We start from the raw sequence: 19,435 nt of genomic DNA on the forward strand, positions 1-19,435 counted from the left end.
ATAACCTTAGTGATGCTATGCGACATTCTAAGTAACAAATTAGGCATGAAGTGAAGAAATTACATAAGAAAACGTTTGGTGATTTTCTAACTTTGATATAGTTCTATATGAATGTGCGGGGAATAAGCTTTATTTATATTTACCTTTGTTAGTTGTAGATTTTATATGATTAATAGACATTTGACTATGAAATCCTAGTAATATGTTTTTGTGCATTAAAGAAACATACCTCCATTATATTATTAAATTGAAGTCAAAAGAAATGAAATTCTTACACATTGAACATGAATATAATTTTTAATAAATATTGAATACACGCTTACGAGGTAAATTGTAAATCTTGCACACCTGTATCATTGACAAGATTCATATAGCTATAATTAACCTATGCATCACTTGCATTATCTGCTTAAAAACAAATACAGTGTATTACTAGATTTGAAACTTTATTGGTGTTATGTGTTCACTTATCGTAGTATGGGAAGAATCAATGGACTCTAGTTATTTTTTATTATTAGTTAAATGTCCTAAAAAGTTTACTTTGAAGATGGTCATATAGAATTTTATTTAAAACTATTCTGAACAAACTATACATTTTACCTCAAGTAAAGTGAGATACCGGTGACACCGGTGTAGGGTTCCGAGATACGTGTTTTAAACTTTGTTGTGTGAGAGATGCCAAAATAAACAGCTGTGTAAAGCCATCTGTTGAAGGCGCGGCGTTTTGGCGGGAAACGTATAAGAAATTGCAGATGAATTGACTTAGCTTAGAACTAGGAACTAGTGGAAGTCTACTCTCATATCAGTACTTTTGATCAGTGTTCTGCTTACTGCTTTAAATTCATAATAGTTTCTGCTTCAGAGTGATGGTTTCAGATAGACAAGGTAAAAACTACTACTTTTATAATTATTAAATTTTTCTCAAATCAAATAATTGATTTGGCAATTAAGTATAATATGCATAGGCTAGTCACTAAGTGTTACATGTTCATGTTCAGATAAAAACATGCTCATGTAGATTTCAAATTAAAGTTTTATATTCAGTAAACCATAACTGATGTAGATTTGAATTCATTTAGGACAGGCTCACTGGAAATAATAATAATAAATTTCAATTAGAATTAACATAACTGTGAGTAGCCTAAGGCAATGTCATGTAGTAGAAAATGGCTTACATACTTATGTCTGCTTATAATTAATTTACAACTTATGAAGAGAATATCGTAAGAGCTGTAAATGGCTAAACTAGTCTAAGCAAGTAAATAAAAATAAAAAGTTCTAACATAATAGCTGAAATCCTTAAGAAAGTGCCATAGGTCCTGTCTTTCTAGGGTCAAAATTGGTAAATTAATGAATGACCCTTCACATGAAAATACCTCAGAGAGTGGCCAGCATGTAATCTAATGTAATTGAACTCAAAAAGTGCTATATCAATTTTATTTTAATTTTGTTAAACCTGATCACACTACTGGACGTGTGATTAGGCTATTCCTAAGATTACATTTTGTAACGTGTTTGTATTTATTGGAAGGAATAAATCATTATTCATTTTTCTCAAATAAAAACTTGAAAATGGCTGAATGTTTTGTGATTTGGTCTATCCTTCACTTTTTTAAGGTTTAGGTCTGGAGATTTTTTTTTCTGTTGCTCTTTTATTATTTGTATTAATTAAAATCAAATTTATATTTTTAACTTGTTTAATCAAATTGTAAATTTGCTATTATAAAACATGAACTATCCTAAAAAATGGGGAGACTTTAATAAGCGGCCTACACTCGTTATTCGATTGCTATTATCAAACAATTTGATATGTTATCCAACTTTGACGTATGTAAAAATCGTACATAATAAATGACTGTAACAAGAAGAATCTCGTACATTACAATTTTATATACACAAATTTTACAATAACATTACAAAACAACAGAACCAACTATGGTCTAGACTTAGACATCAAAGAAACATTACAATATTTATAACTTGCCCAGCTTGATATCGATAAGTAATCCCTTCAGTGAAATGGAGGAAAGAATTCTCCCCATGTGTTACCAGGAGTTAAATTCACATGTTGAAGCCACATAAACAAATCTCGTCACTTGTGAGAAATATTTTGCATATCTTTCTCATATTCATTGCCATTTTCAAAGTCTCAAAATATTAGTTACTTCTTCTTGTTTATTGTTTTACGTTAAAATAGCTAATAAGCTGAAATCATGTGATAAATTAAATAATTTGAAATATTGAATTATCGTTTGGATAAAAACAATCAAACCATTCGATAATAGCAATGGAATAACGAGTGTAGGCGCTTATTAAATTCTACTCAAAAAGATAATTAGCGTCTCGTTCTCATACATTTTCTAGTTTGTCATAGTATTAAAGCACAGGCTATATACTTTGATTGGGATTTTGTGACATTCCTTGAAGGTACATTTTTAGATTTACTGAGTCCTGGAAAATGGCTTTTATTTCTCTCATAATATTCTAGATGTTTGCACATGTGCTGAAGATGATCGTATAAAATCAACAAAAGCTTGCATTATGGTCATAGTCACTAAAAACAAGTTCTAAACTCACAACATTCATCTATAAAAAGTAAAATAACTTTTTGTATATATCAGAAATTAATTGGACTTTTCATCCTAGGAAAATTCTTCCTAGAAAAGCAAGAAACAAAAAATGTAATGAAAGAGAGTTTGAATTAGCCTATAAAAAGCATCATTTACTAAACCCCTTTCAGTTGCGATGAAATGGATAAGTTATCATTTTGAATAGGCTTAATGTGAAGTGTTATATAATTGTGATCACCAGGCACATTCAAAGCTAATTCACAGAAAGTTTCATATAAATTTGTAACTTTGCAGTTGAGAAAGGATAAATCATATAAATGTCATAAAATCTCGAATAAAATGAAAACTTATTGTATGGTGGACCTGATTGTCTTGGAGTGAATTCCAACATCCAAGTCATAATGTTATGTGAGGCAAGTAGCTTGCTTTTGGCTGTTTACCATACGTGGAACTGATGGCAAGGCACCCTGATTTAGGCACTTTTAGCACTTTGGTTTTTATTGTATGAATAATTTATGAGTATTAGTCATCACAAGTAATGTGTAAAGTTCTTGGGAGGACCAACTTTAGAGTAAGGGTGTTTTGCTTGACTAAAATATATATATATATATATATATATATATATATATATATATATAAAATAAGTTTTATTAACTACTTTAAATCTGTTTCAGTATTCAATTGAGTTGAAGCTTTACTTGTTCCTCGATCATAATGTGGAATAAAGTTAATGTTGGATTTAATGTTGAAGAAGAGACAGCTAACTTTGGTACAAGAGCTTGTGCTGTCAATGATGTAGCTGTATATGAAACAAACACATTAGCAGCAATCCATGCTGGCGATGAGGTACGTATATTTACATTGTCCATGAATTCATTGCAACTTGGATCTGTAGCTATTTTTTACATACAAATATTTTTTTTGTTTTAATTCTACAATTTTGTATTTGACTTTGTTTTGTCAATTTCCATAAGTTGTTAGTTATTCCAAGAAAGGAAAAGTCAAAAATGGTCATTAAGAATCTAAAAGGAAAAGTTTTATTACTTCTTTTTATTTGAAGCTTACTGTAGCTTCAAGAGGGGCATTATTTATTGAGCAACCTTACCTGGATGCCGAGATATCCCAAAAGATCTCTATGTCCTTAATTGGTATTAAGAGAATCCTTATTTCTTCTTTTTATCCTGTCTCGCTGCACCAGACGTAGAGGAAAATTTCCCTCTAGAAATTAATTACAGGGAAACAAGAAACAAAAATGTAATGAAAAAAAATTGCCACTGAACCCCCTTAAGTTAGCATTTTGAGTTGTATGCTTAATGTGGAGTGTTGTGTACATTTCACCTCTAGACACAAAAAGCTAATTCACAGATGCATAATAAGTTGCATACAAAGTCATTAGTTAACCCTAGAAGTGGCAGTTACAAAACCTTAATTACAGGCACTTTTTGATAATTTTGCACATCATAATTTAAAAATCTCTAGAATAGTAATCATCGAGTACTAGGTAAAGTATATAATATTATATATTTTATTGATCAGTAAATTACAAACAAAATTTCATGTTAATAGTTATTTAAAAACAAATTTAATTAGTATTTCTATTCCATTCAAAATGAAAATAGGTAAAAGCCCAAAATATTTTCAAAATAAAGCTTGTTATTTTTCAATTTATGCAAAATTTTCAAATAATAGGGTTTATTATCCAAAACAATATAAAGATCCTAATTTTTGCAAAAAACTAATTTAATATTTTCAAATTCAAATTCTTTCAAATTCAAATTTGTTTATTAAGAATAATGCTTATATTACAGGTTTCCGCAATTACAATACAGCATTAAATTATATAATTAATTAAATACAGAGAGAATACTATATGCACATAAGTATATAAATATGCATAATAACGTAGTATAAGTTAAAAAAATAATAGTAATAATAACAAGAACAATATAATAGACAAATAGTAAACAACAAACAACAGCTAAAGTTAAAATACTAAATAACATGACCGTTTTTATTGAAGAAGATGACAAAATACAAACTATCAAAATGGAAATATTTTATAGAACTTGATAATCAATTTATAAATGCAAAACTAAAAATACGGAGATTACCAATAAATACTAATCAATGCAATTTGAAACATTTTAGATAAATATTCTTAGAGAATTACCAAAAATATCAACATCTAGCGGCAAAGCATTGTGAAGACCAAAACAATGCCCCAATGCAATTGATTGGCGAGTTGGCAGCCCGGCTGGTACGAGAGTAGCGAGGAGAGAACAACAAACGGTTTTTGTGAATTGTGTCTAGGAACGTAGAACTGTAATTTTGATAACAGAGCTGAGTCGTCGATCGCGCCACCCACCAGCCTATACAGGCAGACCAACATAGCCACCCGCCGCCTTTTACCCAGGGAGTCAAGATTAAAATATTGACAGCAGTTCGAGATATAGAACTACTGTTGTGTAATGGCCAAATTCCTTGAAATATAAAAACCTTAGAAATTTCTTCTGGACGCTTTCTATTAAATCGGAGAGGTAAACAAACTGTGGATTCCAGATGACTGAGCCGAACTCTAACCTAGACCTTACTAAGGAGCAGTAAAGAAGTTTGATTACATTTGTATTTTTTTTAGGAAATTGCTAGATCTGCGGATGAAACCCAGTACTGAGATGAAGATTTACAGATAGAAATAACATGGTCTGAAAATGAGAATTTTTCGTTTAAACAAGATGCCAGGTCAACGCCTCCTATCGAGTAATTAAAAATAACATTGTTATTCTGAGATCTTTTTGAAAAACGCATAATAGAACATATTTTTTTATGTTGAATTTTAAATTAGTCCTACTCCATTCAAACAGATTCTCAAGATCATTTTTGCAGAATCTGACAATCAGAAATATCGCTTATACTTTTGAATATTTTCAAATCGTCTGCATAAAGTAAAAATTCACAATGTTTAGTTGAAGAAGTGATGTTGTTGATAAATATAATAAACAGAAGTGGACCTAAGTTGGAGCCTTGAGGAACTCCAGATCCCGGATGAAATTCAGAAGACAATGTACCTTCATAAGTAACATATTGAACTCTTTTGGACAGATAGGATGAAAACAACTTTATGTTTTAATGAAGAAGCACGCCGGGCTTGACCAGGGATGGCACCACACCTTGTCCCTAGCTGAAATCTGTTCAACTACATCGACTGACCTCCAGATCTAAAGTGTTCATGAACTGAACAAACTGAGCAAACTTGACTGTTTATCTGTGCGGCCCCCCTCTACCCTCCTCCCCGTCTAAACTCATAACAGCCGGTCTGCCATGTACTTGACTCAAATTATTTATTTCTCGCCTTTTTGAAAAAGAGTTTAGGATGTAACCTTAAATTGCTTTTCAACAATACTAATATTTTGAAGTAAACACTTGCTAATTCGGAACAACTTGTATAGGGAGGTACTCATCCGTAATTCCTTGTACTCTTCATAAATGCCAGGGATCTTACATTTTAAGCACGCCCGGCATTTACGTCTTGGCGCCACAATTTCTTATGCCTAATCAAACTGAACCAAAATACTGAAAACTTGTCTGTTATCTGTGCGGTCAAAACCAAGGAGGGTACTTAGAATTTCTTGCCAAAGAATTTATGAATGATTTTTAAACAGGTACACTTGTATTGACAAATGCCAGGGATCTTCTATATAAAACTGCCTATTCAACTATTGAATAAAAATAATTAACGGACAAATAAATCTATATCATAACACTACACATTTCCAATAAATTAGACCAATCAACATCTCTTAGATAATTATACAATATTTAAAAATCTGCTCTTTTCATAAGGTAGTACAATTTACCCAGGTAAGCAGAGTGGCAAACTGAAATTTGTTTCGCATCCTTATATATTTTCAGCGTTTGTATTATGTATTATTAATAATGCGTTGTATTATTCAATAAACTATTACATCTAATGAAGCGGCGAAACATCCTGAATAGTTTTATACATAATATAACCTATTTGAATTTAATGGCAAAAGTTTAATTAAGAAGGTTACTGCAAAAAGTAATAGTACTATTGTTACTGAAGAAATCTTTTAAAACGACTAGTATTAGTCTTTTGTAACTTCCAATGCTTTAACAACTTCCAGTTGAAAAAAGATCCAGCATCAAACTGGAACATGTAGGATATCATCACTTGTATTAAAAAAAAAAAAAACATTTCCAATGATTGCTGTCAGTGATGTTTCATTAACAGAAATCCCATCTCTGCCCTCTACCCGTTTCACCATATCGGACAGAACATGTGAGCTCCAATGCAGACTTCATTGGAAACCTTTATTCCTTGTACAGATTTTTAAACAATTAGAGTATCAAGGAGTGCACTTATGCATGAGAAACAGAGGTGCAGACCAGCAAAATTCTGTGCTGTCCGTGTGAAAATTACTAATAGAAATTTAATGACTAGGCATGGTGTAGTCTGAAGATGGTGGGCAAAAAAGTATTTCTTAATGAGCACTTCTGATATGTAAATAGCTTGTGTGGAGAAATATTTAGCATTTAGTTTACTTAATTTCTAAAATTATAGTTAATTTGTAATGTTAGATCTCAAAGGGAAAGAGCCTCAAAATTGTTTTTTTAGTCAGAGCCCAAGAATGTATATATAAAATTTGAAAGGTGTCCAAATCTTGCATTTTCTGTTTACATAATTTTATAACAATTCATTAACAGTTACAAGAGATAAGAAATTTATAATCTCAGAAGCTGTGTAAATTTGAGTGATCATTCACGAATTTGAGGGCTTTATGTTTGAAGATGTAATCTTCCTGCAAAAAGTACTAGAAGGGGTTGAATTATAATTAAATGTAAGTAATATAACAATTTGGAATTTACTACTTGAAGAACCATTTAAACCTTATCACGTTCAGTGTGTTTTTAAACAAGTTGCTTATGATTTTCTGTAACATGCTCATTTACGTAGTTGGTTTATTTGGAAATGTGCAACTCAAATTTCTTTAGTAATATTTTGTTGGCTGTGCATTAGCGAAACCTATCACTTGTGAGACTGAAAAAATTTCATTTTCGTCCCCACAATATCTCAACAACCAACTGACCTATAGACTTTAAATTTTTATAAAGCTCCATTTCTATGTAGAAACACCAAGTTCGATGATGATGCATGTTGCTCCATGGGATTTGGCTGAACATTAGCGAATATTTTCACATTAGGCAACAAGAAAATAGAATAAATAAATTTTGTAAACAGACTAACTACAGTTAGTCATGTGAAATTTTAACATAAGGTATTTTTATCCGTAAATTAAAGGAAAAAATAGGTAGTACAAAAGTCAATGTTAAAAGCGCATGACAGGATTTGATTTCAATGTACTCTTTTATTGTAGTCCCTTCCTAGCAGAGTTTATTATTTGAACACTGCTATGAAACCTAACTTAATGAACAAAATTGTTAATGTATTATGTGGCAAGATATCTCGAGAAAGATTTTACCCATAGACTTTAAATTTTGAACAAAATTTCATATATATATATATATATATATATATATATATATATATATATATAGACAAGAATAAGTCTACGATGGTGCTTGTCCAGCCATAAAATTTGGCTGAGCGTCATTTTTGTGTCAATTTATTTTCTGTATGATTGTCTGTCTATCTATTTGCATGACATCTTGAGAATGAAATGAGTTATAGATTTGAATTTCTGTATGCAAACTCATGAAAACTGTTGTGCAACATATGACGTAGTGTACTCCTACCTTGTTTTTTAATAAAACTAGATTCTCAAAATGGCCCTCTGATTTTCACAATATAGATAATTGATCTGCTATACCAATATCGTTTCTTTTGAAACGTATGGGTGGGTATTTGATATATTATATTTGAGATATATATTTATATTTGCTTTTTACCTCAATCTCTTGCACTTATCAACTGTTGTTCCAAATTTGTTTAAATATACCAGTGAACCGGCACAATGTTATAGGTAGCATTTATATTCTTTTACCACTATGTTTAAAATGAGTTGTAATTGATGGTGGTTTCCTTAAGAAATACTGGGGACCTAATTTTAAAAAAGGGGCAACGTTGTAGAAGTCACCAAAAAGTACCTTTTCACATCCTATTAAAAGATATTTGGCTTGGTGTTAATGATTAAAATTATATATTAGCGTTTTCACACTTTTGCCAAACCTGTATATTCAATACATTTATTATATTTTTATAAATAGCAATAACATAATTTAAGATGAAGATTGTGCAATAAAGTGCTTAGTTTGCTGTGAATATCATGAATATACTTTTTACGAATTGATCTTTATTGAAAATGTGTGCATATTATATTTTACAAACATATTCTACAATGTATTTAGTTCATACAGATAATATCAAGTACTCAACATTCCCTCATACGTAATAACAATAATGTTTTTTACTAATTTCTGCAGAAACCGACTCAGTTGCCTCAAGTGCAAGGTCAGTTCTTGCATCAAGTAGGACTTTGTGTGGCTGTCGATAGTTCGCTCACAATATTCACTGAAGCCTGCGATGCTGTTAAGTGTATCGTGACCCTCCAGTCACACGTGGAAGTGTTCGCTGTCACTCCTTGTGGTCACTTCGTCCTCGCCGGTGGCTCTGGTCAACTCAGCTGCTTTCACGTCCCCACTCAGGGCAGTGAGGTATTCACACGGTACGTAGCATTGAGATGTTGATAGACTAATACTACATGGTTTAGCTTTGAGTTTGTTAATCATTACTACTAACATGGACTTAATGTCTAAAGGCTTGTGTTTTGCAAATTTTCTTTTTCTTTTATCAATAGCATAGGACAATTTGTCAAATAAAACGAACTACACTTATTTTACTAATTATTTAAGTTTACTATTGATTTCAGAAATAACATAGTAATATTTTTTAAAGTAATAAGGAAGAAACTGTTTATTGTTGGTATAGTTACTCCCTCACAAATGGTCAGAAAAGGACAGCTAGCCATACTCCACCTTCTTTATTTAAATGAACCAAAACAGACCACGATGATGAACTATGCACTTGGAACTAGTTTGACTTACCGTTAAACATAGAACATTGTCCGATTTAAGTTAAAAACAATACATAAATTTAAAAATACTCTCTACAAACCTGTCTCTGAAAAATTTTAAAATCAGAAAAACAATATAATTTTAGGTACAAAAATAAAACCGTAAAGGGTTTATACACATAGGAGGTTGTTGACAAAAACAGAGCGATATTAATCTGCTGTAAAAATACAAACTGAGCTTTTTAACCATTTAGTACACCAAGCTATTGAACTATTAAGATATAACTTTAGTTTAATCTCACTTCTTTATTGTATCACACTTTGATTTAAAATAATTGTGTGACTTATAAGTATTTCACAATGTAAATATAATTAAAACAAGTGTATTTTACTTGACAGCTGTATTTAAGAATCAAAAATATATCTTATTATGCTGTTATGTTAACCCTGGAGTCGGGGCGCTCTAGTTTGTAACGTGAGTAGGGGCGCCGGGTCTGACAGACCCATTATTATATTATTGATTATTTAACACTAATAATGTAATAAAAAATTTTTGATTAATTTTTATATATTTAGTAGTTCCTATTAAAGATTTATAAGATAATAAATATATAAAATAAAACATTTTGTGATAATTATATACATTTAATAAACATGACTGAAATTTATGTAGTGGTATGAAAAATGTCCTCTAAAAATAAAAATGGTCATCTAGTATTAATAATTGAGAATGAAAAATGTACCTAATAGTATATTAAACAAATTCAAAATGTATTTTCTAAAGGACATTAAGTAATAAAATGGAATTTTGGGAAGAAAGTTTACTGTTGCACTGTAGCTTGACATCCAGAGCACGAATGTTCAGCGTGGCGAAGGCAAATAAACTTTCGGCAGTACATGCAACTATACTTAGTTTTGCTGTCGCTTTTACACAAATAACACCTTTTTCTAGTTCCTGGTGGGAAATCGTCTACTTTTTCGACTTGAGCTGAAGTCCCAGCAACCTCTTGCCATCTTTGACGAATCTCAGTAGGGAGATTTTTCTGCAGGGATCTTCGTTGAAGATGTTCAGATGATAGAGCCAGTGCAAGTTCCTTTAAATAAAATTTTTCGAATAGTTTTGTCTTGATTGTTATTAGCAATGTATATTATTTGAGAATTCACTCCAGCTACATTCAACAGAGAAAAGAGTATTACCATTGGCCATCTTCTTATATTTCGAGTAACATCATAGGTTGCACACAACTCATCTAGAGTATCTACTCCACCTTTGGTTGAGTTATAAAAAGTAACTATATCTGTAACTATTAGCGTCACCTGTTGTCACATCAATTGCATTATCATGATGCATACTCGTAGCTAAGAGTACATTTTTTTCTTTTTTTTTAGGTACAAAGGAAACAATCCCCAACACTACAGGTGTTTTTGCATTCTTAACGTAGGGTTTTACACCTGGTAGATGAATAACTATATTTGATTGCCTGGTCCTTACCGATCGTGCTGGAGGGCAGTGAATCCTCCACCGTGTTGTTCTGTCTTTTACGATGTAGCAGGGAAACCTTGGTTGTATCTGTTCATGTTGATGATCTTCTTCCATGTCCTCTTCTTGCTCAGTGTCTTTTTGTTCCATGAACTCCTCAACAATGTCCTCCTCATCATTTTCTGAGTTGTCAATAACTACATCTTCAACAGAGCTAGCGAAGCTTTCGTTCAGAATTTGTCTAATACGTTCTTGTTCATCTGCCATTTTAAAATTAAATCTCAAATAAAACTAATATAATATTAACAAAATAGTTTTTTTTTATTTAGACAAAAAAAATCAATGCTTTTGTCTTTATGAAACAAAAAATAAACAGTTTTTATAAAAATTCAACCAATTACAAATTGTGTTACACGAGTAGGGGCACCAAGTCTGACAGACCCGAACTGCAATTTTCTAAAAATAGGTAAGTGACTTCAATCCAACCACATGCGGGCGTTGACTAGTGACTAGGGTTAGACAGCTACACAGGACTTGGGCTTTGAAGGTCTTTTCTACCAACCTCAAAACAAAAAATATATCTTAGTCGGGTCTGTGAGACTAGGCGCCCGACTCCCGGGTTAAACAAACATTTGTTATAAAATTATAAAATATGTAAAGTATCTTTTAATCTTTTCAAAGCATAAAAATAAGTAAAATATACCACTAATAAATAAATGTAATGTGATAATATATAACAAATGTTATGTAACAAGAAATAATGTTGAATGAATAACAAAGATATATGGGAAGGGTAATTTATTAATAAGATGTCTAATGACCGGAAGGTTCTCAATAAAAGAAAGTTTACACTGTCTTAGAGTTGCATAAACTGAGACACACCATCTCACTAAGAAACTGTTGGGCACTTTTGTATTGTATTGCAGTGGACCAACGAGCTTGCTACCATTGTTTGATAGTGCAAAGAAGCTCAAATACTATTGACACCTTGACAGACTATCAAACAAATGTAATATTCTAATATTTAATAAATATTTTCTATGACATGGTATCAGCCTGTAGTTTCACACATTAGAAATTAAAAAAATTGAATGAAATAAAATCCTACAAAATTTTTATCTGATATTCCTTTCACATATTTATTGAACACGGTTTACAGATATAAACTCCTAGCTTTATATTGGCCTTTTATTTAATAAAATGTCAAATCATAAGCTATGTTAAATCTGTACTTTTGGTTATACAGCAGATTAAGTATATGGCACATCAGCAAATCTTTTGAAATATTTCAACAATTCTGCTATGTCTTTTATAATCTCTGTGTATATAAAATCTCTAGAGGTAAAGTTTGTCTATACCCAAATGTACCTGTGCTTGATGAACTATGTTGGTTATGTATGGTCTTGTTCCAGAACCATCAACTCAAATGATGTAATACCAAAATTTATTACTTTAGATGTTCTTGAAGAAAATAATCAACTCTACATAGTTTTGCTGTTGAGTAATGGTAAAATTTTCAGGTAAGTAATTAGTAGTTGAGAAATGATACAATGTATAGATTATAGGCTACTTAAATAAATAATACAGAGCAATGAATTTATACTTAGCTTTACTTTTAAGTCCTTGGTTTAAAAATCCTGTTACATTTGAAATAAATAGAAACAATAATGTAAGACACCTGCAGTTTGAATTATGCTCTCTAAAACTATTATTAAAAAATGAAACTGATATAGAAATAAAATAATAAAATATTGTAAAATGTACTCTAAAATCATGGGGAAATAATCATTAAGCATAATTTTGAAATCAGAAAAAGTAGTTAGTTGTTGATAAGATTCAGATTGAATTTTGCCACACAATGCTACTGCAGGTGAAACGACTCCTATTTTACTAGCTTGGGTTTATATTTACTGGTCTCTAGTGGTGGTTTACTTAATAATATTGTGTAGTTTTCTATCAAAAGTATATTGTTCTGTTATGTGACTGGTTATTATGAATTTATTTAATTATAGTTTTAACTAAAAACATGGTCATATACAATCGTTATATAATTAAAGTTATTTATATATATGTATATATTTCGGTTTTTAGCACCAAGAAGGAATGGACAGAAAACTTAAACACAGACTATCAGGCAGAGGTGCAAGCCTCTGAAAGATATGAACAGTTTAATGTCTGAAACTGCAGAAAACGAAACATAGCCATTTTATCCGATAGTCAAGCAGCAGTCAGATCACTGAACTCTCTTGTCATTAGCTCTGGTATAGTGTGGAAGTGTAAACAAACACTCAATATTATGGGATGGAGCAATACATTTTCCCTCCTCTGTGTGCTGTAACATGCAGGAGTTTTCTGGCAATGCAGAAGCTAACCAACTAGCCAGGAAAGGGGCTTCTATATAATTAATACGTTCATGAAGACATGTACCACATTGGATACACACAATCCTTAATAACTGTCGTTGTGTACCCAATCAGTACATTTGGCCATACCGGCCAAAAAAATCTGTACACAGTGGTGTACATTTCTTCATTGAGTTTTTATTGCTTACCTGTCTTGGTGGTTTGTTAAATGTGATCCTGCGCTTAAATAAGTACCTTAGACTATCGTGTACTCCGTCAGGCGCACAATTGCTCAATTTTTAAGGTAAATTAATTTTTTTGGTACCTCTTAGAGTACACGGAGAAATATTAAAAAACCATATTGAAATAAATTTTTTTGTGAAGAATTCTGAAGCCAACATTCATTTGTTGCAATGTTTAGACTTTTAATGTAAAAAAGCAATCGGGGTTTTTTTTTCCATTATTATTTAAAAATTTGACAGCAAATAGAAAAGTTTCAAAATAAGCCGTCATCGTGTGAACGTGTCAATAGGACTTGAATCAGGGTGAGGGTTGAGTACCACATTCTTTAAAAAGAAAGTTAGGGAAAAAAGATAAACAAAGAAGATGTCTCCGGCATCCGGTTTGCCAGGTTTCTCGGTTTCCTCCTGTGCCTGTTCTTCTTTAAAGTGGAGTTTTCAGCTTCATCTTCCAGGACGGCCTCCACTGGGGTGAGGTCCTGGTCGGATCTCTTTATCGGCTGGGCAGTGGATCGCTTTTCCGGATTGTCGGGGTTGGGCCTCTGGCCCATCCTGGTCACTGTTGTCTTTGCAACCTCTGTAGCTGGGGTTGTTGTCACCGCCTCAGTTAAAGCATTGACCCTTATCCCTTTCAGGCAGTTCATCCGCAGGTGGTTTTTGCCACAACGGATGCACTTTCACTCTGTCCTTTCACAGTTGCCAGAGCCGTGGTTAAAACCTTTGCACCTGCATCAGTGTGGGAGGTCGGCGAGCTTCTTGTAAGGTGCAATGGTGACCCTGACTTGGAGCAGACTTCCGACATTGTAAATGGCACTTGCTTAGCTCGTGTTCCCGGTCCCTCACGCTCACAGTCCCTGGTGAGCGTGACTAGCCAGCTCCTAGTTGGTCCCCTGGCAGCCCTCAGTCTTACGACTCGGTCGACGGCGAAGCCTTTGGGTGTAAGGACATCAGAAGCTCCAGTTCGTCAGTGTCCGGCAGGCCACTAATTACAATCTTGAGTGGCTTCTCTAGACCCAAGTTATAAGTGTGGAAGGGTAGCTTTTGCATACATATGTAGTGCTGAACTGCCCAGAAGTTGGTCCCAATGGTTACTCAACCGATAAACTGCGAAAAATTGTGAATATTCCATCCAATACCAACTCCTCCATCTTCTTGGCGTGGGTAGGACTGTCCAAAAACAGTGCTGGAATTCGGGGAGTGGATTTCAGATCAGGAGCCACAGGAGTAGATGTCGCTTGGTGACTTTCATAAAGGCCTTTTGTAGGGGCAGCAACCTTCTTCGGTACCGATCCAACAGTTGGAGAAATGGACCTCTTGTCTGTCTTCTCAGCACCTCCAAAAGCTCGCTGTCCCATTTTCTTGAAGATGTCGCTCATCTTGAGGTTCTTGCTGGTGAGATGTTTACTGCTTAAGAGCTGGAGGTCAAATCATTAATCAACATCTGTCCAACCATATGAACCATAAAGTTTAATAATTTTTACTATTTAGATAACATGGTTAATTTTCAATATTATTTTTCAATTATTGGCTGGAAAATAGTATAAATGTGAGTAATTTTTTCAGATCAACTCCAGTAGATTTCTCAAAACTAGAGGAATGTTTTTTCTCCAAGAAAAGTCTCTTCTGTGAAAGAATTAATTGAGCATATAAACTTTGAAGAAATACATCACATTAAAGGTTTGAAATCACAGGTAGGTAGATTCCTGGTATGGTAGATAAACAGCTTCCATGTGTCATTAATTAAATACAGCAAAAATGTTCAGGAGTAGCTGAACTTAATGTGACAGTTACCACTGGTATATGCTGGTTTCGTAAAATATAGCTTTAAAAATGTTTTTTTTGTATAATTAAACAGAAAATCTATATAGCTGCACAAAACCTTTGCATAACAAAATAGAATGTTGTTTACAAATGAGCAATATATCTCACTATATCTTTATTTAAAGTAGTGCTCTTACCTAAAATGTAGAAGAATTGATGAACATATATTTTATAAGAATTAATAAGTATTTTTATATATAGCAAATTTTAAAACATTTTAATCCTATTATTTATAAAAAATGTAAAAATTGTACGCCCATATTCTTGTGAATATGTAAATTTTATTCATTCAGACAATTAAAAATATCTAGATTTAAAGCAGTGTATAAGAAAAATATGAAATAAATGTATAGCAAATTATAATACTCACAAACATAGATAAAAAATTTATAAATACTTGGCTACTTGGTAGACATTTTTTTAAGTAGACATTATTTTAAACACACCTTGCTTTTCATTAGAAATTCTGTGTTATCCATTAGAAAACGAGTTAAGTTTAATGAGTAAACCATAAAGGTAAAGTTATATTAGATTGTTTTAAAGCTTAAAAAAGGAAAGATTTTTCTGGTGTTGACCTTTTCAGAATCTACGATATGGAAGTCATTGGCCTATATATGCTATTACTTGTTTTACAAAAAAATTTTACTTCGCCATAGGTTTTTTGTGTTAACCCTTTTAACCCTAGTAATCTGGGATGATAAATTCGGGAGCGCCCTATGTGCCACCTGCAATAATTCTGACAGCTGTGCGGGAAGCACCATGGTGCTAAACGGTTTTCACAGTAATGTTTCGTGATGAATAATCTCTCGCCTGAATACGAATGCGATCTAGCGGAATAAATAAGAAACACTTTCAAGTAGTTTTTGTTGTTCCCACTAAATCACAGTTGCTCTTTTATTTTAATTCTTTCAGACCCAATTGACGGTATTCAGATCATATGACGGTATTCAATCATTTGTTCCAAGTAATCAGATTCTATTTCTGTTTTTGTAGTGAATACAGGTTGTAACCTCAACGTTACCAGTTGCCCTGATTGTAAACGTTTTGTAGTGTTTGCCGTGAGTAAAGATGTTCCCCTGAGACTCACTGCTCGGTATTTTCCCGCCACCATCCCTGCTACAGATAAGAATGAGAAGCCAAGGAGAGTATACAACATTTGGAGATAGACCAATGGCACTGGTACACGACATGGATGTGCTGTGATCGTGACGTTCCACTTTGTTTTTTTCGCGCTTTTCATACCATCAAAGATTTCTGAGGAGACTTGTGTACTGTTACTAACTTATACCTAACCTTTACCTTAGTATGTTTATGAAAAAATACTTGGATATTTTATCTTATTCTTATATTTTGTAAATATAATCACTTTTGTGTATAATTATATTAATTTCTGTAAAATAAAAAACTTTAAAAAACGTTTAATTGAGTGTTTTTCATAACTCGTCGACTGCAGTAAACCCAAATAACCTAAAATATACAAAATTGAAAATAAAAAAAAAAAAACACTTTTTAGGGCACTCTTATTGAGAAAAAAACCCACCAGTCAAAGTTAAACGTATTTGAAAATAATTGGTTTTCCACTATTTCTATGTAAATAGTGCAGATTTCCAATATTATTTGAAAAGTGGAAAAATGTTAATAAATAACGGTGAAAACTAAGTTTTACTAAAACAAAACACAATATCTATTAATTAAAGGTGGATGAGGTGAGCAAAATAAAATTTCCATTTTTCCTGTCACTAATACTTTGTAGTTTAACACAAAACACTTTTTAATACTAACTTATGTTCACCCTGTATACAAAATTAGTTCAAGCATAATACTTTTTAGGTGAAAACAGGACAAAGTTTCTTGAAAGAAAAGAAATCCATTGTTTTGGCAACATCACTCAATATCAGTATGGTAGATGACAAAGACCTAGCTCTCTGTGACCTTTTGGAGGACTGCAAAATTAAGAAAAATTTTGTGGAGTTGCGAATAACAGGTTTGTTTTTTAAATTTATTATTTGAATTAAATTTAGCTTTATGGATTACTTTTACTTCAAATTTATTAGACGTTTGTAGCTAATTAATGCAGTTAAAAGTAGTAAAACATATAATTAAATTGTTTATTTGTGAATGTCAATTTTACTTCATGCTTCATAATAGTTATTAGAGTTTGTGTTTTTGTGAACACTGTTGAGGTCACCATTATAAAGTTAAGTTATAAAGTCTGTATACAACCTTGAGTAACATAGGATGCTTATATGTATGTACAAAATGTTTCAGAGACTGGTTAACTATGAAATGAATTATTAATTAACTAGACCCATTACACCACAGACTGTACTCTTCTCTTGGTGTTCGATGTAACCTTAGCTGTTTTTAAGATCTTCAACCCATCACAATGAGAATATTTTCGTAATGTTTTGTCTTATCGTCTTCCTTATTTTATCGATGGTTAACCAATCGACAATATTATCTTCCATCATCTGATAATGTTGCTCATCATTAAACCACTATTTGATGCCTTCATTGGTTATTTAAGCGGCTGTCAGAGGTTGATTTGTAAGCTCGACCAGTTTAATAGCATCTGAGTCATTGTGATTTGATTCATTTAAAAAAATATTTGCTATGCCAAAGAGCTTTCTTCAAGACTTTCGAAACTGAATCTTTAAGAAATGTAAGAATCTCCTCTTATAATTTACTTTAAATGTTTCCAAAATTCCTTCATCAAATGGCTGAATCAGTGATGTCACATTTGATAGAAGGAATGATGCCTTTATTTCGCCGCTTATTAGTTCATGTCTGGATGTGATGAAGCATTGTTCAGTAATGAAAGGCTTTTCATAGTAAGATTCTTTTTCTTCAAAGTTGCTTCTACTACAAAAGCGAGACTTTTTTAAAATTACTGAGTAAACATATTTTGTCTGTACAGATGTTTTTCCGATTTGTGTATAGTAAAGTTGCTAATCCATTCACATTAACATTTAAAGGACCTTGGTCTTTTGTTATGCCGATAGTAGAGGTTTTAATTTGAATAATTCTGCAGTGTTGTAGAATGCCAGGATTGTAATTCTCTCCTTCCTTTCTCTTTAGCCTGGCGATGGTTGCTCCTCTCTTGATGTCATTGTTCTAGAAGGCAGCATTCTGGGGTTTAATCCAATTTTGCCACAATTTTAATACGCTAAGGTATTAAATCATTACAAAAACTCATCCAGTTTTGATTGATAGTTATTAATTTCACTGGAGTCTGAAAACAGTTATCCACCTGTTTTTTTACATTGTCTGATACCATATTTTGCTTTCAATCTATATATCCAGCCATCTGTTGCTGTAAAAGGTTCCTCAACATCTTTAAACTTTATGTGAAAATCAAAAGCCTTTGAAGCATTATTCCAGTAATTAACTGTGCAACCAAGATAACCTATACACAAATATTCCTCAAGTAAGTATCTGAAAACACAAAAAGGTGTTATTATTTTGTGATTGAATTTTACAGTTGGTACTAATGTATGTAGTTATACTGTTAATGCACTTTGTGCTGGTTTAAATGTGGAGTTGATGTTTTTTTACCAAAGCTAGTTTTGGCAAAAATCAAAGAAATAGTGCTTTTTATGTCAGTTCATATTCACCTTCAATGTTTTTCTTGCAAAGCTGCTACCACAATTACTCTCACTTTGAAGTACTCACTTCTCAATATCTCTTCTCTCTCTCTCTCTCTCCAGTTCCAGACCAGTCACTTCCTCCACACACAATTTAGCCACAATTGTCTTTATACTCTTTCCCTTTTTATACCCATAAATTAGATGTAATATTTGTCTATTTACTTTTTCAAATATATACTTAAGAGATGAATTTGCTAATCTCCTGTTTATTGTCAAATTATTATAAACGTATTATTATTTTAACTCTTAAACCTTTTCACCATCTATTATGTTCAACAGACTAC

General features: G+C 32.2%; 2 protein-coding genes across 4 annotated transcripts in view; both read left to right on the forward strand.

Annotated features, from left to right (window-relative positions):
* Positions 1-751: 751 nt before the first annotated feature.
* LOC124362656 lies at positions 752-17,474 on the forward strand. Its single transcript, XM_046817349.1, has 6 exons — positions 752-885; positions 3,245-3,416; positions 9,033-9,274; positions 12,515-12,622; positions 15,247-15,374; positions 17,335-17,474. Exons 2-5 carry the CDS (start codon positions 3,285-3,287, stop codon positions 15,323-15,325), a joined length of 561 nt encoding a protein of 186 aa, XP_046673305.1. The 5' UTR covers positions 752-885; positions 3,245-3,284; the 3' UTR covers positions 15,326-15,374; positions 17,335-17,474.
* LOC124362654 (kinetochore-associated protein 1) overlaps positions 17,343-19,435 on the forward strand; it is an 87,352-nt gene continuing 85,259 nt past the window's right edge. For 2 of the 3 annotated variants that reach the window (XM_046817346.1, XM_046817347.1), the window contains exon 1: positions 17,344-17,488. The gene's annotated coding sequence lies outside the window, so the exon portion shown is untranslated. Of the gene's footprint in view, positions 17,489-19,435 lie in introns of all 3 variants that reach the window. The other variant, XM_046817348.1, reaches the window with a different exon arrangement.

The sequence above is a fragment of the Homalodisca vitripennis genome, chromosome 5 (assembly GCF_021130785.1).
Source record: "Homalodisca vitripennis isolate AUS2020 chromosome 5, UT_GWSS_2.1, whole genome shotgun sequence".
In the NCBI taxonomy this organism is placed as follows: Eukaryota; Metazoa; Arthropoda; class Insecta; order Hemiptera; family Cicadellidae; genus Homalodisca; species Homalodisca vitripennis.

Bases quoted from the DNA above. Each gene is read 5' to 3' on its own strand.
- LOC124362656 (XM_046817349.1), top strand. From the start codon at position 3,285: ATGTGGAATAAAGTTAATGTTGGATTTAATGTTGAAGAAGAGACAGCT. The intron at 3,417-9,032 runs GTACGTATATTT...TAATTTCTGCAG, and splicing joins CAATCCATGCTGGCGATGAG to AAACCGACTCAGTTGCCTCA. The intron at 12,623-15,246 runs GTAAGTAATTAG...TAATTTTTTCAG, and splicing joins AGTAATGGTAAAATTTTCAG to ATCAACTCCAGTAGATTTCT.